Consider the following 23,972-nt stretch of genomic DNA (forward strand, 5'->3'; position numbering starts at 1 on the left):
GGGGAAAAATATCAGAAAAAGGGAAGGTATTGGTTATGAAACTTTTAAGAAACCACAAACTTCTAGAACAAAACATGAGAGAATTCTCCTTAATAAATCTGGAGTGGAGAAGACCTTTCTAATTATGACTCAAAAACCAGAAGCCATTAAAGAAGTAATTTGAGTACATAAAAAAAAAAAAAGACTTCATGGGAAAAAAAATCCCAAACACCATAGACAAAGATATGAGACAAATATGGGAGAAATACTTACAGGTCATATCATAAGGGCCTAATCTCCCTCATCTATGAAGGGTTCCTAGAAATCAATAAGAAAATAACTAGTATCCTAATAGAATAAAAGAGAAAATAAACAGGAAATTAATGAGAAACACAAATGACTTGTAAACATATGAAAAGATGCCCAACTTCATTTATAACAGAAAAAAAAAAAAAATGAAAATGCCAAAATGCCAAAATGCCAAAATGCCTCTTTTCACTTACCAGACTGATCAGGGTCTCATACATTGTTGGTGGGAATGTTGAATGGTACAACGTTTATGGAGGATTATCAGTCAGGGTACAGCCAGGAAAAGAAAAAGACCATGGCAGATATGGGAAATAGAAGGAATTTAATGTGTTGAAAGGGCCAAGAGATCAAGAAGGGGAAAGTGACCTTATTCTCATGTTAATAACAGGAGGAAGAGACTTCTGTTTCTAGGGCTAGGGAACAAAATGGAGGCAGTGGTGTGACCAGAGACAGGTGCACAATATCACTCCATCATCGAGATAGCTGTGCAGGGCGCTGGAGTCACTAAGAAGGTGATGTCCAGCCAGTAGTGGGTGGCATGGCAGAGGAGCAGATGCCAGGCCAAGGCTGGAACCATGGAGGAGGGGCCAGCCAAAGGTGGGATCTTTGAAGGGATGTAGCTACTTCCAGAGATGTCTCCTGAATCAGGGGTGGGAGGGAGGGAGAGGGAGAGGCAGAAAGACAGAGTGAAGAGGTGAAGAGGTGTAACAGAACAGTATCTTCTCTTTTTATCAGCTGGCATGGGACTCTGGGAAATGTAGTTTGCAGGTGTTCAGCTCTGAGATACAGAGTAGATGCAGGAAGGGCAAGAATGAAGTTTGATATAGAACAGAGCATGCAAAATCTCTCCTTGCTGGAGATGATGACAGCAAACGGGAAAATGCCCAGCACAAAGGGCAGTTTTGTAATATCTGCCAAGATGCAAATACACTGACCAATTTCACTTTGGGAAATTTATCCTACTGTTATACTGACTCATGTGACTCACTTGTGAATAAGATTATATCTTGACAGCATTACTTGTAAAAGATTGGAAAAGTCTGTCAAGAATTATGAAAAGAAAGCGCACATGTGTGCCCATACCCTCAAAGAATAAAGTAAGGACAGCTATTTTTAGATATTACAGAGATAAATAGATAATAGTAAGAAACTATGGTAGAAAATAGTTTGGTGGTTCCTCAAAAAGTTAAACAGAATTACTATACGATCCAGTGCTTCCACTCCTAGGCATAAACCCTAAATAACTAAAAACAGGGACTCCGGTATGTGTACACTGATGTTCATAAGCAGCATTATTCACAACAGTTACTGTGGAAACAACAGCTAATAGCTATTAGCTATTAATAGCTAATAGCTAAAACAATTTAGGCAATAGCAAAAATGTGGAAACAACCCATGTGTCCATCAACAGATGAATGGATAAACAAAATGTGATACGTACATACCAAGGGATATTATTCAGCCATAAAAAGCAATGCAGTTCTAACACATGTTATAACATGGATGAACCTTGAAAACAAATGCTAAGTGAAATAAGTCAAACACAAAGGACACATATTATTTGATTCCACATATGAGGTATAGGCAAATTTAGAGAAACAAAAAGTAGAAGAGAGGCTACCAGGGGCTGTGATGAGGAAGACAAGGGGATTTATTGTCTAAAGGGTAGAGTTTCTGTTTGTGATGATGAAAGAGTTCTAGAAATAGAGGTGATAGTGACACAACATTGTGAATGTACTTAATTCCACTGAACTGTATATTTAAAGATGGTTAAAATGGTACATTTTATGTTATGTGTATTTTGCCAAAATAAAAAAAAAATTCTTTAAAGATACTATGAATAATTTTATGCTGAAAATTTTGAAAACTTACATGAAGGGAATTTATAAATTCCTAGATAAATTAAACCTACCAAATTGACTTAAAAAGAAATAGAAAAGCTGAATAATTAAAATAAATCTGTATTTAAATCAATCAATTAGAAAAAAACACCAGGCTTATATTTAGAGGTGAGTTTTATCAAACTTTCAAGAAACAGATAATTACAGTCTTACCCAAATGCTCCTAGTGAGTAAAAAGAGGAAATGCTACTCAATTTTATGAGGCTAGCATAACTTTGATATAAAAACCGAACAAAGGACACTACAAGAAAGAAAATTACAAGAAAGATCAATCTTATTCATACAGATGCAAGAATCCTAAACAAAATATTAGCAAACCAACTCTAAATGAATAACAAAGGTGAAAATACAATTATACTATTATGATTGCATTTTATTTTATATATAACAATTATATGTGAATATATAAAATATGTGAAGTAGTTATAATATTAACTCAAGGTAGACGATGATAGATTAAAGATCAATATTGCAATCTCTTGACCAACTGCTACAAATAATCCAGAGATATATAGCCAGAGAGGAGATAGAGCATAATACTAAAAAAAACCCCAAAACTAAACAAACAAAAAACACTTGATTAGAACAAAAGAAGATAGGAAAATTCCAGCAGGCTTTTTGTAGAAATTGTCAAGCTGATGCTAAAGTTTACATGAAAATGGAAAGGAACGAGAATAGCCAGAAATTGTATTATTTTGTAAAAGAATAACAAAGTTGGAAGACTTACACAAACTGATTTCAAGACTTGTTTTAGAGCTATAGTAATCAAAACAGTGTGGTATCAGCATAAAGACAGATCAATGGAACAGAACAATGATTCTAGAAAGAGACCCACAACATATGGTTAATCAATTTTCAACAAAGGTGTCAGAGTAATTGTAAGTGGGAATTAATAGTTTTTTTTTCCCAGCAAATGTTACTGAATTGGTTATCTTTATAGAAATAAGAACCTGACCTCACACCATATACAAAAATCAAGTCAGGTTAGATCATAAACCTAAATAAAGAAGCTAAAATTATAAAGCTTGTAGAATGAAACACAGGAGAATACTCATGATCTTGAGGTAGACAGTATTTCTTGGACCAAATAGTATATTACTTAAAAGAAAAGATAATCTCACTTTATTTATTTATTTATTTATTTATTTATTTATGATCTCTACACCCAACCTGGGCCTTGAACTCATGAACCTGAGATCAAGGGTTGCATGCTCTTCTGACTGAGCCAGCCAGGTGCCCCTCAAAATTAGAATTTATTTGCTTCACCAAAATTAGAAACTTTTTATCTTCAAAAGACACTGCTTGGAAATTGAAAAGTCAAGCCACAGAGTGGAACGTATTAGCAAAACAGACCTGACGAAGGACTTGTATCCAAAATACAAAAGAATTATTGGAATGCAATGTAAAAAGCCAAACAACCCAGTGAAAGACTGGCAAAAGATTTGAACAGTGCCTTCACTACAGAAATATAGGTGAGCATGAAAAGACACTCACTATTGCTACTGATTGGAGAAATGGAAATTAAAATTACCATTATGTACATCACACCCTCTAGAATGACTCAAATGTAAAGGTCAACAGTATCAAAAGTTGGCAAGGGTGGGGGGCAAGTACAACTCTCAAACACTGCTGTGGGTATGTAAAATAATACAAACAGTTTGGAAGATTGTTATTCTCTTTAAAACCCAAATTCCAGGGGTACCTGGGTGGCTCAGTTGGTTAAGTGTCCGACTTCGGCTCAGATCATGATCTCACGGTTCGTGGGTTCGAGCCCCATATTGGGCTCTGTGCTGACAGGTTGCAGCCTGGAGCTTGCTTCGGATTCTGTGTCTCCTGCTCTCTCTCTGCCCCTCCCCTGCTTATGCTGTCTCTTTCTGTCTCTCAAAAATAAAATAAATGTAAAAAAATTTTTTTTAAAACCACCCCAAATTCCATTTGTAGGTATGTAGCCAAGAGAAATGCAAGCACATGTTCATAGAGAGACTTGTATAGGACTGTTCACAGTGGCTTTATTCATAATACTCCAGAAGTTGAATCAATCTAAATGTCCACAAACAGGGGGATGGGGAAATAAACGGTCATTATGGAGTACCTATCAGAAATAAAAAGGAACAAAACATTTGTCTATGTGAATAGATGTAGGATGAACACTTAGAATACTATGCTGAGCCAAAGAAGCCATAGAAAGAGAACTGTATGTATGATTTCACATATATGAAGTTGTAGGAAAAGCAAAACAAATATACAGTGATAGCACAGCAGTGACTGCCCCCAGGGGTTGGGGATATTGACTGAAAAGGGGCATATGGCAGCTTTCTGGAGTGATGGAACTTTCTGCCCATGGTGGTTACATAGGTATATGTATTTGTCAAAATGCATCAAATTGTATACTTAAAATATGTGCATTTTATAGTTTGCAAACAATATCTCAATTAAACAAATAAAAAATCATCATTAAGAGAATGAAAAGCCCCAAACTTAGGGAAGATACTTCCAATACACCCATTGACAAAGGATCGTTCCCAGAAAATATAATGTAAAGTCAATACGAAAAAGACAAGCCTAATAGAATAATGGATAAGACATATTAATAGGCTTTTTACAGATGCGAAAAACAAATGTTTGTAAACACATGAAAATGCACTCATCCTCCATTAATAATTAGGAAAATGCAAATCAAGATCTTATAAGATACCATTTTACATCCATCAGATTGGCAAAAATGAAAAGGCTGGGCAACATCAAGTACTGGTGAGAAAGCGGAGTAATAGGAATTCTCATATGCTGATGAGAGTGTAATTTGGTATAATTACTTTTGCTTTGAATCTCTCTTTCACTCCAGGGTATATAATTTAGAGGAAGTCTTGCACTTGAGACCAGGAGACATGTACAAGAATGTTTATAACAAAATTATTATAGTAGGAAAAGAAGACACATCCCAAATGTCTACATATACCACATAATTAGTGTTATAATCATACAGTAGAACATATACAGAAGCGAAAATGAACTTCAGCTACACACACCAACATGAAAAAAATTAATATGGAGCAAAAGATGGAAAATAGATGAATATAGACTACAAAATTCCACTCGAACAAAATGCAAAAATAGTATGCTGTTTAGAGTTGCCTACATAGGTGGTAAAAATTGAAAAGTAGAGTAAGGGAGTGATTATCATGAGGGTCAGGATTGTGGTTATTTTGTGGGTAAATGGATGTGGGAAGAGCATACAGGGAACTTCTAAGTGCTGGCAATTTTCTATCTTTTAAGCTGGGTAGTGAGTTCAGGGGTACTCATTTTATTTTTCTTTAAATTGTATACATACTTTACTATACTTTTGTATACATCATAATTTAAAAATAAGTAGACCATTATGCTAAGTGAAAGAAGCCAGACTCCAAGGACTACATATTGTGAATCCATGTGTATGGTAAAATGTCCAGAATAGGAAACTCATAGAGACAGAAAGTAGATTAGTGGTTGCCTGAGTTTGGGGACATAGGGGAGAAATAGCGAGTGACTGCTAGTGGGTACAGGGTTTCTTTCTGGAACGATGAAAATGTTCTAGAATCAACGAGATGGTTGCCCAATTCTGTGAATACACTAAGAACAACTGAATTGCATACTATACGTGGATGAATTGTATGGTGTGTGAATTCTATTTCAATAAGCTGTTCTTAAAAAACCAGGGAAGTTTTTTTAAGCACAGAAAGGCTCTCAATGGGCAATGAGACTGCAAAGCTGTTGAAGTGGAAGGGGAGGCAGTATTCCTCTAGAACAGTGGCTCTCAAACTCTAGCATGCATCTGAATCACGTGAAGCGCTTGTCAAAACACAGATCGCAGGGCATCATCCCCAGATTTTCTGATTCTGTAGAACTGAGGTGGGGCCAAGAATCTGCATTTCTAAAAGTTCCAAGGTGATGCTGATGCCTGGCGCAGGGACTGCACTTTGAGAACTGCTACTCTATTGTGTCCGGTATAGGTGTTTAATAAGTATATATTGGATGAATGGATGAATGGATGAATGGATGAATGGATGAATGGATGGAAGGGAGGCTGGCTGTTTGGGACAGTGGATGGGTGGGAGATAATGGATGAAAGGGTGGATGAGTGGATTAATGGATGGATAGAAGGTGGGAAGACAAGTAGCAGAAGATAGTTGCATGGATGGGTCAGGGGTGGTTCAGAGTAGTAGGGAAGAATATGGGGTTGGCAAAGTTGTAGTGTGGAACTTACTGTAGAGAAGGACTTGACACAAACACCTACTTTCAACTCCTGTCATGGGCTCACTGCCTGCTAGCTGTGCAATGTTTGGCAGGTGACTTCACCTCCCCAAAGCTCATTTTCCTCATGTGTGACATGTGGGTTAACAATACCTATGAATGTTCCATGAGCTAATACCCTTAAAAGGGCCAAGCACAAGCCTGGCATGCAGTGGATGCTCTCTATTCTTTGGTTGGATCTGACTATTACCATCATATATCACTGGGCTGTACTGTGTGGTTGAGACGAGAGGCTTGTAACTCAGGTCTGTCTTGTTCCCATAGTGGCCAATGCTGACCTCGAATTGGATCAGGTCCTTAAAGTTGGGCATCATGGTACAGGAAAGGAAGATGACGCACAGCCCATACTTTTGGCGGTTGTGGTGCTTCTAAAACAAGAACCCCCACATCCCCAGTACATAAGCCAAGGCTACATAGATACGCAGGGAGGCAAAGATGAGGTGCCCTGTTTCTTTCAAAGTCATCTTTGCTTCTCTTCAGGGTGAACTGGTGACCATCTTTGAAACCCCGCCCCCTTCAAATCCTGCTTTGACTCCCGCTCAAGGGCAGTTCCTCCCAGGACCTCTATCACCTGGCCCCCTCCTCCCAGTCAGCTGTGGTTCCTTTCCTTCCTGAAAAGGAGGCTTCTCCCTCTGAGGCAGAGAGGGCCAGACTAGGCTCTGACTTGGGCCACCTCATCCCTTCCCATTTTGCCTAAACGCCCTCCCCTGATGGAATGAGTGTGGGCAGGGGTGTGATGAAGGTGACATACACACACACATCTGCTCTGAGCCCTTCTCTAACTGCCTCCTCCCACATATGCTCGAGGTCCTCCATCTACCAGGTCAGCTGCTCTTATTTCTGTGGCCAACCCCTGCCCTCTTCTTGCACTCACCCAGTCTGTTCACTAGCTCGCCTCCCCTGTCATAAAAAATAACCCTCCTCACTTCTGAGCCTCTATTTAGCTACCACCTGATCTTGTCTCCTTCTATTTTCCGGCCAAGTTTCGATGCACTTGCCTGTATGCACAGTTTGCATGCAGTTTCTCCCTCACACGCATGCAGTCTGGCAACTCTTTCTTCTGGGGGCTGCCTCAGTGCTCTCCTTTGCAGACTCCTCCTCAGTCTCTTCTGCAAGCCCCTCCTCTTCCTCAACCTGCCTTAGGCTGTGGCACTCTTTCACCAGCCCACTCCTCCCAGGCAGTTCCTCCACAACCCTGTGTTCAGATCCCGGTGTGCTGACAACACACCATCTGTCTAGCAGCCTCGGGGACTGGTCTTCATGGATGTCTCACAAGCACATGTCAAAGATGGGATTACATCGTCCACCCCCCAGGCCTGCTTCTCCTTCAGGGAGTCCATGTTGGTGCATGCCACCCCTGACCACCTTGCCACCTGAGGCAGAAAATGGGCATCAGCTTAGGGCAGTTGGCCTCATTTCTTATTTCTTGTTAGTCTGTGGCTCGGATCATTCTGTGTCCAAAAGGTCTCTGGAACTTGCTCCCTCCTCTCAGGCTCTCCTTCCCTGTGACCGTATTCCCATTTTTTTTTAAATAAGTGGGTGGTTATTCTTAACACTGCTCCTCCTGCCCCTTCCTGCATCAGTGGTCTTCCCCAGCCTTCAGGAAGAAATAAAAACTCCTTAGAACATAATTTCTCCTTAACTAGATTACACATTTCTTAAACCGAAACCTCATCTTGTATTTACTGGGTGCCTGATGCAGCATGAAGTCCCCATAGGGGCTTGATAAAGACTCAGGTGGGTTGACCAAACGTCCTCATGTACCCAACAGGTCATTCAGCTTGTGGCCAGGGCCTCTGCAGTGTCAGGAACAGGACCCGCAGTAGATTTGGGGTGGGCAGAGGGACTCTTTACTCCTGAGTTACCTTTTCCTGTAGTTACCTCTATATTGGTTACTTCAGAGGAGAGATCCTTCTTAACATCTTGATGAGGACTGAGGTTGGTGAATAACTCCAGGAAGATCCGGCCTCGATAAGCTAAGCCATCCTTAACAGCATTGGGAATATTCTAGGGCAACAGGAAGGGAAACAATGACAAAAGGGATGTGAAAAAAAAGACCAAATTTATCCTGACACCTTTGCAGCAAAGACACTATTGCCTAGTAACTTCCTGCCTAGGGCTGACCACAATCTAGGGGCAGAATTCCAGACACCCCAGACATGGCTGTGCCCAGAAACCTCTGGGCCCTGACCCCTCTTCTGTACTGAGGCCCACTCCTCCTCTTCGTGCATTTTACCTGCTGATCAAATCAAAGTACCGATTCCCAGCAAATGCTTCCAGCTTGGAAGAGGCTGTGATAACTACTGGGTTTGTGCTTCCAGCCTGGCAAATCAGGGCATGCCCCGCCTTCTTAGCAACAGTGATTGGTCCAAGGAGAGTACACATGACCTAAGGCAGCTAATTAGAATGCTCCCCTGGCCTTCCCTATCAGCGGCTTGGATGGCCACTGGCCAGCAGGGAGGCTTGACTGAAGTAGCAAAGGATGAAGGCCACAGGTTGACGAGCAGCTGAGACAAGAGATGGAATGAATGAGCTAGCCTCTTAATGGCATTGAGGTCCTGGTGCCTGCAGCTCATCCTCACTCAAGAATTCTTCCCAGCCCTGTTCCCTTCCTTTAAGCCAGTTGGACTTGGCCTCCTGGCATTTATCACCAATCTTTAATAGCCCAGTACTTTCCACGTTTACTTATGCTGTTTTAGTCTTCTATGTCCTTTCCACCTGCTGGAAATCTTACCTGACATTTCATCTCAATGACCCTTTCTCAGTGAATGCCCAGAGCTCTCCATCTGTTCCTTTCTTGTGACACAACACATGTCCCATATACACATAGTCATTTACACATAGATTACATGTCCTCTAATAGCATAATGGACAGAAACCAGGGCCGGGCCCTCCCCAGTCATGTCCCAGGCCCCAGCACCTTTCAAATGGTTGGTTTTTACCTCCACTGTTCCCTAGAGCTGTCATGAGAGGCTTACAATGTCTTCTTCCTGGATCCTGAAAGGGGCCTTTTTACCCCCATGAAGAGTCAGGAAGCTGGGGCCAAAACAAGGTAGGAAGCCAGAATACATTCCTGCAAGAAGAAAGGGTTAGGGCGACAGGGCCAGGTGGGAGAAGGGCAGGAGGCAGGGGCCTGGGGGATCGCTTGCCTTCTATTTCTGCTCCGGTGGATGAGATTTGGTTGAGGAACAGACTGACAGTCCCTATCTCATCCTGGCACCTGTTCTTGGGGCTGGAGAGAAACATAGTCTGCAGGTTGAGCTGCTGGCCCAGCTCAGATTTTCTCCTCCTGTACTTGTTTTTCAGCTTCTACCCAGCGGCTCACCAGTCCAAGACTCTGAACTTGATGTAGCTGGAGAGACAGGGCAACTGCAAGAGGAAAGCGAGAACAGCAGTGGGTGCATGTTTGAATGGTCTGGTCCTCAAGGAGACTGAGTGCAGCTGGGAAGTTCTGGGTCTGGGTCCAAGGCCTGGCTCAATCATCAGTAAGCCATGTCACCACAGCCAAAATGAATTTACCATGGGGACATATAAGCCTGTGGCTATGGACTCCCCACTTGCATGGGCCCCTTGAAAGGACCTGGGAGAGGCCTAGGAGTGTGTCCCATGGTTGCTTTGGTATTATTATTCTTTTTTTTAAGTTTACTTATTTATTTTGAGAAAGAGAGAGCACATGAGAGAGCATGAGCAGGGGAAGGGCAGAGAGAGAAAGAGAGAGAGAATCCCAAGCAGGTTGCGTGCCAGTCTGTCTTGCATGGAGGTTGTGGCCTAAAATGCATTCTTCACCACTAGCAGTTAACTTTTAAACAGCAAGACACCTATCTCCTCAGAGAGTAAATAGTAGTAGCTGCTGTTGTGGGGAGGGTTTCTGTTGTCCTGTGGCCTGTGCTAAATGATCCACATGGATCACCTGAGTGACTCCTCCCAACAATCCCATAAGCCAGGTGCTATTATTCCCATTTCCAGACAGGAAAATTGAGGCACAGAGCAACTGAGTTCCTGAAGTTCTCAAGTTATATGCAGGGGCTGAAGCAGCTTTAGAGGTCTTAATGACTCTGCCATAACCCAGTGAGGACTGTGATTGTTCCTAATTACAGATGGGAAATGAGGCCCAGAGAAGCAGAAGGACTTGCTCACGGTCTCCCAGTAAGAAGTGCAGTCAGATGGGAACCCAAGCTTCTGGGTCTTATCTCCTCTGCCATAGGGTCCCCTCAGTTACGAAAACAAAAAAACCAACCCATATGGAAAACAGCTGCTGGGCTTGAGATAGGAGTGGGACTCAGGTCCTCTCAGTCGGGCCCTTTCCCCTCATAGCAGCTCCTGGGGCTGTCCATTCTCTCCTTGCCAGGGAAGCTGGGGGCAAGGGGGGAAGTGGGGAAAGGGCTTTCCAGTTGAGCAAGTATCTAGGAAGAAATGAGGAAAGGCCCACTGGAAGTTGAGAGATGGGCACTGTAAGACATCCAGGTCTTCCAAAATTACAAATCCTCCAAATTCAAACTCATAGCTGAACCATCTTTTCATCAACCCTGTTGAGAATTCTCTTCCCCTTTCCCAGTTCCTTGTCTTGACTGCCCTTCTGTCCTGGGGCACTTGGACTGTGAACTGGCAAACACCCATTTTTAGCGAAGTTTCCCCTGCAGCCTGCCTTGCTGGGGCCCTGACCAACTGGCCTCAGATGCTACCGTATCTGTGGCCATCCTGCCATTCAGAGTGAGGCTCACACCTGCCTGCTGCATTTCTACAGGGCTAGTGACAATCAGGCCTGCATCCAAATGGCTCCAGCCTAGGAGACTGTGTTTCGTGGGAAACGCGTGAGGAGCCAGGGAGTGTATGGACATCTTTAAACGTTGGAAGGTCTCTTTCAGGGATGAAGGAAGGCCTGGCCTGTGCCACTGGTTTCTGAGCCTAAAGGCAGCTGGACACAAGGGAAGACTTTCAAGACTCTGAGCATCTGGCCACGAGCCTCATCACAGCCAGAGACAGGTGGGAGGGATCAAAGGTGGGGGATAAACTAGGCTCCCTTTAAAATCTCTTCCTACTGGGGCACCAGTAGGAGGTGGCTCAGTTGGTTAAGTATTCGACTCGGTTTTGACTCAGGTCATGATCTCACAGTTCAAGGATCAAGCCCTGCCTCCAGCTCTATGCTGACAGAACAGAGCCTACTTGGGATTCTCTCTCCCTCACTCTCTGCCCCTCCCCTGCTCACGTGTGTGTGTGTGTGTGTGTGTGTGTGTGTGTGTGTGTGTGCATGCATGCGTGCACGTGCGCACTATCTCTCTTTCAAAATAAATAAAATCTCTTCCTACTTTAAGAGTCTATAAAATCACCCAGGAAGGTAGAGATTATGAAGAATGGTTAAAGATGATGCCTCACAGGAGGCAGACTAGGGAAGCTTCTAGGAGAAGCAAGGAAGAGGGTGCCAGCAAAGTAGAGGGGAGCTCATTAGTGATTTTTGTGTCACACAAATGTAAGGTATAAGGAAAGCAAAATACTCTCTGGGTAGCCAAATAGAAGCCACACAAAGTTCTATGCACTCATCCTTTTGACAGTGCTCAAGTTATCTTTCAGAATTGCGTATTCTTATTCTACATGCAGCTCTTAGAAGCCTGGCATGAAGTCAAAAAGCAAACAAGGCTCTCCCAGGCTTTAAGAGAACTGGCATCTACACCACTGATAGGTGACTAAGAAGGACTGAAAAACTATAAAAATCAGACCACAGAATCCCACAAAGAGCATCCTGGAGCCATTTAGCGTAGGCACAAATAGCCCACACTACATGTAGCCCATATACTAACTATGTTCCCACAATACCTCTAGGCCATTAACAAAGAGCTATAATTATCTTCAGGGCACTTTGCCTAGATGATAAGAAAATGCACAATGCAATTCAGAATAAGTCTTTAAATCAATTTTAAATGATTTATTGGTTTTGTTTTGTAATGTATGTGAAAGGGCATTTTAAGTTTTCTGGAAAGTTCAGTTGTATGGCCCATTCATTTCTTAACACTGGACAAATAAAATAAATTTTCTGTAACATGTCCTTCTTCATGTTCCCCATCAGGCAGATCCTGCCCCCCATCCACCCCATGCTTCTTGGTCCCTACCTTCTATCCACACCCCTACACAAACACCCAAACTTTCTTTCGTTTGTGGGCCATGAGGAGGAGAGTGGTCAAGATGGAACAGCGATATCTACCTGAATCCGGAAGGTCAGGAGCTGGTTCCATATTGGGTTCTCGGTTTGGGTCAGCACATTTGTCTTGAGCTAGAAACATTCCACAGCAGTGTCAGTGCCAGCCTGTGCCCTCCTTCCTCCACTGGCCTCAGCTTCCAGCCCTTCCAGCCCAGCCCACAGATGGATGCTTTCTCCAGCACAGGGCTGATCACGGGAATGGTCTAAAGACACTTTGACAACTTCTCAGCTACAACTTCAGTCCTTTGTGTATCTTCCCGTCTCCAGATTCCCTAATATTTGCCCTTCAATCATCTTTCAATTGACTTTGTTTCTATTTAAAAAAAATTTTTTTTAACATTTATTCATTTTTTGAGTGACAGAGAGAGAGCACAAGCAGGGGGAGGGGCAGAGAGAGGGGGAGACACAGAATCCAAAACAGGCTCCAGGCTCTGACCTGTCAGCACAGAGCCCGATGTGGGGCTTGAACTCATGAAATGCAAGATCATGACCTGAGCCGAAGTTGGATGCTTAACCAACTGAGCCGCCCAGGTGCCCCTCAATTGACTTTGTTTTTAAATAGTCATAGCATTACTAACTTTCTTATATGAATGCATACACATAGATTTTGTTAGATAAACTCTAAGATCCCAATAGAAAAGTGAACAAAAACCATGTCGACAGTGGCAGTACACAATGTAATACCCTTTTCCAAAGCATCACTTGACTTCATTTTTTTTAAGTAGGCTTCACACCCAACACAGGGCCAAATAGGGTGCCCGAACTCATGACCTGGAGATCAAGACCTGAGCTGAGATCAAGAGTCAGATGCTTAACTGACGGAGCCACCAGGCACCCCTACTTGACTTCATTTTTAAACCTGGCTCTATTCTAAGCAATCATGTTGGTGAAATCAAGGTTGGTTGGACTGATTGAACTTTTTAATACACACTAAGAAATCAGGGCGCCTGGGTAGCTTACTTGGCTAAGTGTCTGACTTCGGCTCAAGTCACGATCTCATAGCTGGGGAGTTGGAGCCCCACATTGGGCTCTCTGCTGTCAGTGTGGAGTCTGGAGCCTGGAGCCTGCTTCAGATCCTCTGTCCCCATCTCCCTTTGCCACCCCCCCTTGCACGTGCATGCGCTCTCTCTCTCGCTCAACAATAAACATTAAAAAAAATACACACTAAGAAAACCACAGAGATACTAAAGTTTTTGAAAATTTTGTGCCACCTATCACCCAAGATCATCTCCCTAGACCAGAGCACCCAAACCCCACTCAGTGTGGTAGTTTTAAAATATGTCCACAAATCCTTTGGTATATCTTCCTTTGAAAGGTAGACACTGATTTCCCTCCTTTTATGTATGGGCTAGATTTAATGACACTTTTAATAGGTAGAATATGGTAGAAACCAGGGTTTATGAATTCTATGGTTTATGAATTTAAAGAGACAAACCTCTTTAACCTTAACCCAGCATTCCCCAAATTTGAACATAGGATCCTTTTTTTGCACATAACATCCATTAGCACACTTTGGAAAATGCTACTCTCTATTTACAGAGGATCATGGAATGTCAGCAACTCTCTGGCCTAGAACCTTCCATTTATAGACGAAGAAACCAAGGCCCAAAGAAGATAGTGACAGTTTCAGTGTTGTTTGTGGGCATGTTGTTTCATTCACTCATTCACTCATTTGTGCCCTTTGTGTATATTTGGCTTTCACTGGGCATTTTCTCCATGCAGGGCACTGAGCACAGCTCTGGGATACAGGGTGACTAATCCATGGCCTCCACCTTCAAAGAGTTCCTGGTCCAGTGATCAGTCACAGCCCATTGATGGAGGAACTTAGATACTAATCCTGGGCTCCTGCCCACCAACTCCATCTTTCCCCATACACCATCTAGGTGACAATTTCTCCAAACCTCAGACCCTTTCTACACTTACCTTTTCCCCAATTAGTTCCACCTCCAACACAGGACTCACTAAGTGCTGTTTCTCTGTGAACAAGAGTTACAAGATTTATGAGACAGAAGTATTTTTTTTTAAGGGGAGGAAATGGAGAGGTGATAGAACCACTTGAAACCCTATGCCATCAATTGGCATGGTGCCCCCTAGGCAGACCTCTCCCATTTCCACTCTATCTCTGTGTGCTGGTATGTGTCATGGCACATAATGGGCAGCAGGGATGGGTGCTAGCATAGGGAACTGTGAGTCTGCCTCTGGGCATCGAAGACAGTCAGGGACATATGGCCAATTTTAAAGGGTATCTGTAGGGCCTTCATAAAACAAATTTTGGTGGATTTCCGTCTCACCTGTTCCTCTCCACCTAAATCTTAGGTTAGCATCAAAATGGAACAGGGAAGCCCCAGGAGAATCCAGGTCGCCACTGTGTAGGGAACCTCCAGGGTCACTCCCTCCCCGCCACCTGACTCTAACTGAGATGAAGGTCCTCCGCGCAGTAGATGAAGAAATGTAAGTAGGCCAAGTTGACCGGGACCACCGTCGACTTGAAGATCTGAGTGCTGGTGTCATCAGTCCCATAGGGCAGCTTTTGATCTACCTGTAGAGACCAGACCTGATAGGGTCAGAGTCATAGGATGGCCATGGCCATGGCCACCAGATTTGGCTTCCCCAACATTCCACTTGGTATAGGGGAGGGATGGACAATCCTTGAGTGGCACAGTGTACGAATTAAAGCAGGTGAAGATCAATGGCCACACTGGGGGCCCAGGGGTACCCTACAGAAGCAGCTACAGTAGGAAATGTTATTGGGGTGTCTAGGGAAGCCTCACCGGAGCCTGGTCTCCCACACTGAGGACACAAATGGTGACTTTCAGGTAGCCTCTCACTCCATTGCTGGGTTCATTTGGCTGGCAGAGGCCTAACCATTTCCTCAGGAGTGTGTGACCTGGAGGGGCAGAGGGCCCATGGGAGACTGGCCTTCAGTCTCCATCCTTCTTCCCTGAAACCAGGAGAGGGGTGTGGAAGTGTGTCTCCTAACTTCTGGTTCCCTTACAGTAGCAGAGGAAAATGGGAGTCACTTCTACCACTGGGCAAAGCTAGTATACTCCCAGGCTACCAGCCATTGCCTTTAGGAAACAGAGACCCCTCTCTCCCATCCTGGGAACCTACAGTTGTTAGTATCCTGGTCTGAGAGAGGCAAGCATTTTCCCCAACCCTAAGTCCAAACCTCAACCTGGTATGTATGTTGTGGCCAGGTTGTGTGTGATGGTTACAGTGGAAACCTCTACTCAAACATCAGTCCCCCAAGACTGGCCTCAAAAAATAGAAATTCAATTCCAGGTTGCAATAAAAGGTTAGCATTTGATCCAAAGGGATGCTTTGAAGTTTTACAGAGAAAGATCTTATGATTATAAATATTATCAAATACAGAAAATAATTCATACCCTCTAATACTCTCCCCCCATGTGTTGAACATACAGGAATTTTGAGATGTTTGGACAACTGATCTGCTTTTTCTCAGAAGGCACACGTATTTGCAACAACTGTTACCTACCTGCAGAACGGTAGATAAAACCAATATCTGTCTGGAAAGACAAGAATAGAGTAAGGATTAGTTACTCAAGATTTTCAACACCAATGAACAATAGTACTGTACTGACAGTATTAGCCACCAGTGCTTGAGAACTTGCCTTGCCCTAACTCCTTTACTCTTTACAACAACCTAGAAGTTGGTCCATTATTACCTCCACTCTGCAGAGGAGGGTACTTAGTGTGAGAAAAGTGCCTAAAGTCTTACAACTAGTAATTACATGAGGAGATCTGGATTGAAAGGATCCTTAACCACCACATAGCACTGCCTGGCCAACATAGCATTGACTCTTCCCTGTTTCTGGATTGAGAAAGTTGTCTCCCATCCTGGGGAAGAGGATGGTTAAGGGAGGAGCTGGCAAAGAGACTATGGGCTTTCCCTTTCCCCTGGGAGAGGGTTTCTGACCAAGGCCTGAGGGTTGTGGTACAGGATTGAAGGTGGCGGGTGGCAAGGCACCGCGAAATATTCAGGTCACCCTTGTATCCCACATCTGAAGGTTCCATAGAGTAGTCCCCAAATTCTTCATGTTAGGCCTGCTTTAAAACCCAGTTACCCTTTTGGAGTGTCTGGGTAGCTCAGTCGGTTGAGCATCTGACTTCGACTCAGGTCAAGATCTCCCGGTTCAAAAATGTGAGCCCCACGTTGGGATCTGTGCTGACAGCTCAGAGCCTGGAGCCTGCTTCAGATTCAGTGTCTCCCTCTCTCCCTGTCCCTCCCCCAACTCACTCTGTCTCTGTCTCTCTCTCAAAAAAAAATAAACATTAAAAAAAAAAACACCAAAAAACTCAGTTACCCCTTTGGGTTAGGTAGGCAAAGATTTTTTTAGCTACAACAAGAAAAGCACAATCCATAAAAGAAAAATTTGATGAGGTGGACTCCACTGAAATGTAAAACTTCTGCTCTTTGAAAGACACTTAAGAAAATGGAAAGACAGATCATATACTGGGAGAAAATATTTCCAAGTCATATATCTGATAAAAGGACTTGTATCCCAAATATATAAGAAAGCCTCAAAACTCAGCAGTAAGAAAGTGACCCAATGCAAATGAGCAAAAGATATGGACACTTCAACAAAGAAAATATAAAATTTGAGGAAATGCAAACCAAGTTATAGTTCTAGAAAGCAGACCAGTGGCTGGCTGGGGATGGGAGTGGGTGGGATGGGGGTGAGAAGGAAGAATTACAAAGGAGCACAAGGAAACTTTTGGGGGTGATAGATGTGATAGATATGTTCATTATTTTGATTGTGATGATCGTTTCAAATGATACTTTTTAAAATATGTGCAATTCATTGTATGTCAATTATACCTCAATAAAGCTGGAAGAAAACAAAGAAAAACTCAGGCACCGCTAATGAAGAAATAGATCCAGGCAGTGATCATCAATGGCTGTTAAGGACATAAAAAGAGAGACCAACATACATTCTGTGCCTTCTGCTGAAGTCATTTTGCCAGATAATGGACCCAAATCTAGCGAGCCTCTAGACAGCAAACACCTGGGCAGAGAGGTATGTGAAATGATCCTTCAGAGATGCGGTCAGCAAAATCCAGACTAGAGGAAAACTCTACAGGACAAACTATCCACTTTCTTTAACAAATTACAAGGAGAAAAAGGGAGCGGGACCAACAGAATCACAGAGACCTAAAAATACATTTTAACCAACTGCAGAGCACGCACCTGGTTTGGATTCTAACTTGAACAAAACATAAAAGGAATTCATAAGATAATTAGGGGAATTTGAACACCGATTAGTATTTAATGCTATCCAGGAATTATAAAGGTTTTAAAATGTGATAATTACATTTGTTTATGCTTAATAAGATATTTATGTATAGAAATATTAACTGAAGTGTTTAAAAATATGATGTCTGAGATTTGATTCAAAATAATCCAGTGGGTGGGGAGGTAGGCCAGGGGTAGACAATACATCACTGGCAATGAATTAGTGAAGTTGAGTGATTGGGATGTGGGAACTCATGATACTATTCTCTCTGCTTTTGTGTATGTTTGAAATTTTTCAAAGAAGTAATTTAAGGAAAAAGACTCATTGGGGCGTCTGGGTAGCTCAGTTAGTTGAGTATCTGACTTCAGCTCACGTCATGATCTCACGGTTTGTGAGCCCAAGCTCTGCATCAGGCTTGCATAGGGCTTGGGCTGGCTGCTTTCAGCATAGAGCCCACTTCAGATCCTCTGTCTCCTTCTCTCTGCCCCTCCCAGGCTTGCACTCTTTCAATAATAAATAAACATTTATGTATTTAAAAAAAAATTAATGTTTATTTTTGAGAGACAGAGAGAAAGACAGAGAGAGAGACAGAGCATGATCAGGGGAGGGGCAGAGAGAGAGGGAAACACAGAATCCAGAGCAGGCTCCAGGCTCTGAGCTGTCAGCACACAGCCCAACATGGGGCTCAAACTCACAAACTGTGAGATTGTGACCTGAGCTGAAGTTGGATGCTTAACCCACTGAGCCTCCCAGGCTCCCCCCACCCCCAAAAAAAATAAAAAATAATTATTTTAAAAAAAGGCTTAGTTTTCTCTCATGTCTATAAATTATTTAACAGTTCATTATCATTAGTCCTTGTCTGGAAATTGTGTGATGGTCTTTGCCGAAAGCACAACATTTTTTACCACCTGCCATATAACCTCTCCAGAATCTCTCATTTCGAAGCCCATGTTGCTTCTTTGAGGGACAGGTCATGACTCTTCATGTGCTTCTTACAAGTAGTGAGAAAGAAACCTTACTTTGATTTGTCCTAAATATACCTTTCTCAACACGGAAGACTTTCCCAGGGGTTGCCAGATTTAGCAAATAAAAATAGATGCCCACTTAAGTTAGAACTGCAGATAAACAATGACTACATTTTTAGTATACGTATGTCCCCTGGAGTATTAGTCAGGAGCCATGCAATTATTTAGGACATACTTGTATTTAAAAAGTACCTGTTGTTTAAGATTCAAATGTAATGGGACATCCTGTATTTAATCTGGCAACCCTACCTTTTCCTGATCTTCCTGGATTTGAAGAATCTTATTTAGCCCTTCATGAATGTCAGCTTTCCTCATCTCCCTGCCTGTGTCTTTCCAAAGCAAACCTTTCTTTCTGTTCTCATAGACAGCAATTTTCTCTGTGTTTCTTAGGTTGGCATTTTTGGACCTTCTGCTTCCATTTCCTGGAGGCAGAGGTTTGAAATGTGTCCATTGTATTCAACATGGCACCCAGCTCTTTCATAAATGGTACACACTTTTATCCTTACAACAACTCTGTGGGTTGAGTATGTCATTATTCCCATTGTATATATGAGAAAGAGATTCTGAATAACTTGGGTAGATTCAAATCTGGATATTTCTGCAGGAAAATCCAAGTTTTTGCCCCTAGACTCAGGCATGGAACCCATGGTGAGTCTCTGTTAATTGTTTCACCAAACCTCCTCCTTCATCCAGAGCTCACTTGGAATCTCCCGATCTCTGCGTTGAATCTCATTAGTGTGGAATTCATCACCTGCAGAGGGGTTCCCAGAAAGATTTGTTATTCACATCCCTCATTTCCCCCATCCCCATGGGAGGGATTGTAAGGGCACATTTGGAATGTATTTAATGCTTCCTAATGGCCCTCTAGAATTTATATAATGTTTCCTAATGGCCCACACTTCCACATAGTTCTTCTCATCTAATTCTCAGAGGTACCCTGTAAGGTTCAGAACTTTAGTTCCATTTTACTGATGAGGAAATTGATCAGAGGGGTCCAATCCACTTGGTCAACCCAAAGATCAGCCCAGAGAAAACTGTTGCACTTGACTTTCTCCATTGCATGCTGTCCTGATCATTTCCCATGTTCCGGTGTTCCCAAGAACATGTACACTCTTCAAGGGAGAGACCTCCTTGCTCCCCTTAGCCCTGTGCTGGGCACATAGGAGGCATTTGGTAACCACACATTCACCACTGTTACCGAGTTTCTTCTGATAGGGAATGGAATGTCCCATGTTGAGGGAACATTTGAGGGGTCCTTTGGTGACATGAGAATCCTGGCACATGGGAAGGGGCTATTCACCTCGGGGCCCAGCTCAGGGTCTAGTGATTGGTATTCTATAACATTTGTTAAGTGAATGTGGGAAGTCTGGGCTGCCAGGGAGTGACGAAGGTGGTGGAGGTTGTGTCTTGGGGTCAGAAGGACCATCTGAAGTGACTGGCTCCAAGGGTAGGGGTGGGGAGCTGAAGTCCTTCCGAGGATTGAGGTGGGACAAGAAAATGGACCCATATTGTTTGGCTCCTCACCTGGATTAAGATGGTCTCATCAAAGAACTTTGCAGGCACTTCATGAAAATTCTGGAAGAAGATCTGAGGTAGAGAGAATGGGGATAGGGGTTGGATGACATTTCTTCTACCACTTCACCCAAGGACTCAGTAAGCCTGGAGGCTCAGAATAGCAAGCTTCTTGCCCCAGCCCTTGCCCATTTCATGCTCTTCCTCCAGAAGCAGAGGCCTGCCAGGCTCCTGCAGGGGGTGTTTTGCCTAGGTAAAGGGCAGGGGTAGGGAATCCCAGGAGGATCTGTCATGAGCAGCTCAAGGCCCAGCTAGCTGCCCTGGGATGGAGACCCAAGCCTTTGCCTCCTTCTAGATTTCCCCATCAGTCCACTGCTCCCCAGCCCCTGCTGCAGCCAGAAACCTCTTTCCCAAGTGCAAACCCAGCCCCGTCACTCTCCTGATTCTTTCCGTGACTCCCAAGTGTCATCCATGACAGGGTCCCAGTGCACTTTGCAGGCTTCCCTCCAGCCACTCCCCTCCAGCCACACTCATATCTACAGTTCTGCCAAGTCCTGCTGCTTCTCATTTCTAGGCTTCTGAAGACACAGTTGTTTTTTCCTCACTTTTAATTCTCTATGATGTCCCTCTTTCACTGGTAGATTCTTCCTTGAAGGTTTCAGGAGCCCTTCCTCAGTCCACCCATTCCTCCCTGCTCCCACTGTGCTTTAATCTTTTATTTATTGGTCTATTCACTGATTAATTCAGTGAGTAGTCATGGACTTCCAACTGTGTATCAGACACAATACTACAGCTTAGGGCTTCAGCAGTGACAAGACATACATAGTCTGGGCCTGCATTTCATGCTGCATTAACGGCACCCCCAGATCAGATCTCTGTTAACCCCAATCTTATCTCATTCTCATTGTTTATGTGTTCACATGCTGGTTCCCTCCACAGTCTACTGACTCTTCCAGTGTGAGGCTTCGAATTATTTCATTTGTATTTCCAGTGCCAAGCAGTGCTTGGCCAATGCTCAGTCAGTGTTTTGGAAGATGCAAGCTTGCCTGATGCCTGAGGGAAATGCCCAGCCTCTGGCTGGTCCACTTGGCCCAAGTGCCCTGTTCAGCTCTGAAGGTCATGTGCGGCCCACCTCATTGAAGAAAGCATTGTTTCCCATCTTGATCCGTGTTTTGTGCTGGTAGCCTCCAATGACCACCTTCACCACCGGCTTGATGTTGTTGCCCATGAGCTGTCGGGCTTCATACACCTTCACTCGGACCTACAGGGGAACACAGGGGAACCTCATGTTGGGGCCTGGGCTCCCCCTTTTCCAACAGAGACTCTTTTCTTAAAGAACAAAGTGTTCTGATGAGAGGCATCTATTGCAGACAGAAGGAAGACACACAGGGAGCTGCCAGCCTGAAGACAAGTGCTGGGAAGGCTGTGGCTCCTTCTGTTTCCTTTTCTGGGAACTGTCCCCTCCACTGTTTTGTCCTTTCCATCTTGTGTAGACTTAGTGTTTCTCAATTGCTATGGACTTGTTACAGAACACAGAATGAAGTCTAATCTTACCCAGTTTGTTGGCTTTTTTTTTTTTTTTTTACTTTTGTCTACAATCTTTTCAAGGAATTAAGAATTTTAAAGTTCCATGCAATTGAATCAATGATCTGTGATTTACTTTCTGACTTGTTATTTCTCCTTCCCCTTTATATGTTTTACTGGGACTCAGCCTAGATTAGAAGGAAGGAGAGGAAGAGCAATGCAGAGCCCAGAAAAGACCCAGGCTGGCTGAGGCCCAAGGGGAGAAAGAACAGGAGTTGGCAGTGGCCAGCAGGGCAGAGTCATGGAAACTTGCCATCTTACTATAGATAGTAAACTGCATATGGATCTCCCAGCCCAGGCTATGGATTGGCCTTTCTCCACGAGGCCTTATGTGTCTCCATCAAGTCCAGGGACCCTTCAGGGAATGATATACATACAGCTACTGTCCCTCAGGGACAAGAGAGGGCCAAACTCGGCAAACAGGTCGCATGTCAGAATTTTGCCCTAACCTCTACTACATAGGAAGGGCAGTGATTTGGCACAGTGACCTTCTATCCTGGGCAAACTAGCCTGATGGAAAGGGATGGGGCCACAGGATGGCCAGCCTTATGTTTCCTCCTGAAGGGCAGGGTCAGGCCTTCTGCTTCACCTCCCTAGGACTTGCCAGGTCTGGTTGGTGTACAGCCAACAGTGCCTCCTATGCCTCACTGGAGCTGTGTCTAGCTTCAGCTTCCTACAGAAGTGGCTTAGAATGGCACCCAGAGAAGCAAGATGTGCAGCAAGGTTCAGAAGACCGGTAGCTCTGGCCCTTTGCCATGACTTTGTGGAGAGATGGGGATGAACTGGGAATGCAGTGAGACAGTCAGGTGAATCATGAGGACTTTCAACCTGGAAGGTCCTCACCTGAAAGTGCTGAGGCTTTGAAGACAGAGGCTTGGACATGGTGGAGCTGGGGACCATCAGTTTCTGCATAGCCACTTCTCGTGCACTTATGCCCAGAAGGTCGCCATCGCCTGGGGAAACACAGTCTGGGTGGGCTCTCGGAGGCTGGGGCTCAGGTTTTGAGGCAATGGCCGCATTTCGTTGTTCTATCCCTAGTGACTAGGTGCTGACTAAAACCATGGCCAAGAGGCCTCAAAAGGGGCACATATCCTCCTCAGAAAATAGGCTCTCTCTCACTCTCAGTAATCCTGGGCCCCACACTCCACACATGGGGGGGCTCTTAGAATGGCTATTCTTGCTTCCCTCTGCAGCCATTGGAGGCTGGGGTTTATCTCTAGAGATGTCAAGTGGAAATACTGGCGGGGCCCGGGGGGTCGGGGACAGATAACCTCAGCTAGGTGTTTCGAGATCTGGCCTCTAAACCCTAACCTGGTCATAATCTTTCTGTAGGCCTTGAGGGATGGCCTCAAAAGTCCCAAAGAGCCCATCCAGCTATGCTTGGAGAAGAGCAGGGGTAAGTCCCAAGTACATACCTATCTTCTCAATATCCTGGTTTCTCATAAGGGCCACCTGTAGAGTGACAGTGCACTGCAAGGCAAAGGCAGGGGAGCTTTAAGCCAGATCCTGCTATCCTTGGCCGCATCATAACACTGGAACCTTACCTGGCCTGGCTGAATTCATGCCCAGTCCCCCTGTGGGGAGCGATGATGGCCATGGTAACAGGCCATGCCACGCCATGGGGTCTGTGAAATCTGGGGTGGAGGGAGGTTATGAACTAGTAGGGGGAGAGCAATGGGTTATAGCAGAGGGGATGTGGAGAATAGAAGAGGCACATGGTAGTGGTGGTGACAAGGGGGGTGCGGTGGGGTGGGGAGGAGAGGGAGAGGCACCTTGGGACCAGTCCAGAGCTGCTAATGCCAACAGCAATCCTCCTAGCCCAACATCTCCTGACCTCAGGTGAGGACTCCTGCAAATACCTCTTAATTAACCTCTTGCCTCCAAGTGCTCACTACCCATCCAAACTCTAAACCTTTGCCAGAATTGC

At 44.1% G+C, this 23,972-nt stretch overlaps 1 protein-coding gene across 10 annotated transcripts in view; it reads right to left on the bottom strand.

Moving 5' to 3' along the window:
* FER1L5 (fer-1 like family member 5) overlaps positions 1-23,972 on the bottom strand; it is a 52,859-nt gene that overhangs the window by 23,846 nt on the left and 5,041 nt on the right. For all 10 annotated transcript variants that reach the window (XM_042932099.1, XM_042932096.1, XM_042932097.1 and 7 more), the window contains exons 5-19: positions 23,461-23,515; positions 22,889-22,998; positions 21,594-21,722; positions 20,474-20,536; positions 19,650-19,700; positions 16,166-16,196; positions 15,441-15,556; positions 15,085-15,208; positions 14,593-14,645; positions 12,673-12,741; positions 9,802-9,845; positions 9,626-9,708; positions 9,455-9,549; positions 8,358-8,483; positions 6,667-6,844 (exon numbers count right to left, since the gene is read on the bottom strand). In XM_042932099.1, coding sequence (XP_042788033.1) covers positions 6,667-6,844; positions 8,358-8,483; positions 9,455-9,549; positions 9,626-9,708; positions 9,802-9,845; positions 12,673-12,741; positions 14,593-14,645; positions 15,085-15,208; positions 15,441-15,556; positions 16,166-16,196; positions 19,650-19,700; positions 20,474-20,536; positions 21,594-21,722; positions 22,889-22,998; positions 23,461-23,515 — 1,327 coding nt within the window. The remainder of the gene's footprint in view (positions 1-6,666; positions 6,845-8,357; positions 8,484-9,454; positions 9,550-9,625; positions 9,709-9,801; positions 9,846-12,672; positions 12,742-14,592; positions 14,646-15,084; positions 15,209-15,440; positions 15,557-16,165; positions 16,197-19,649; positions 19,701-20,473; positions 20,537-21,593; positions 21,723-22,888; positions 22,999-23,460; positions 23,516-23,972) is intronic.

The sequence above is a fragment of the Panthera leo genome, chromosome A3 (genome assembly GCF_018350215.1).
Source record: "Panthera leo isolate Ple1 chromosome A3, P.leo_Ple1_pat1.1, whole genome shotgun sequence".
Lineage (NCBI taxonomy): Eukaryota > Metazoa > Chordata > Mammalia > Carnivora > Felidae > Panthera > Panthera leo.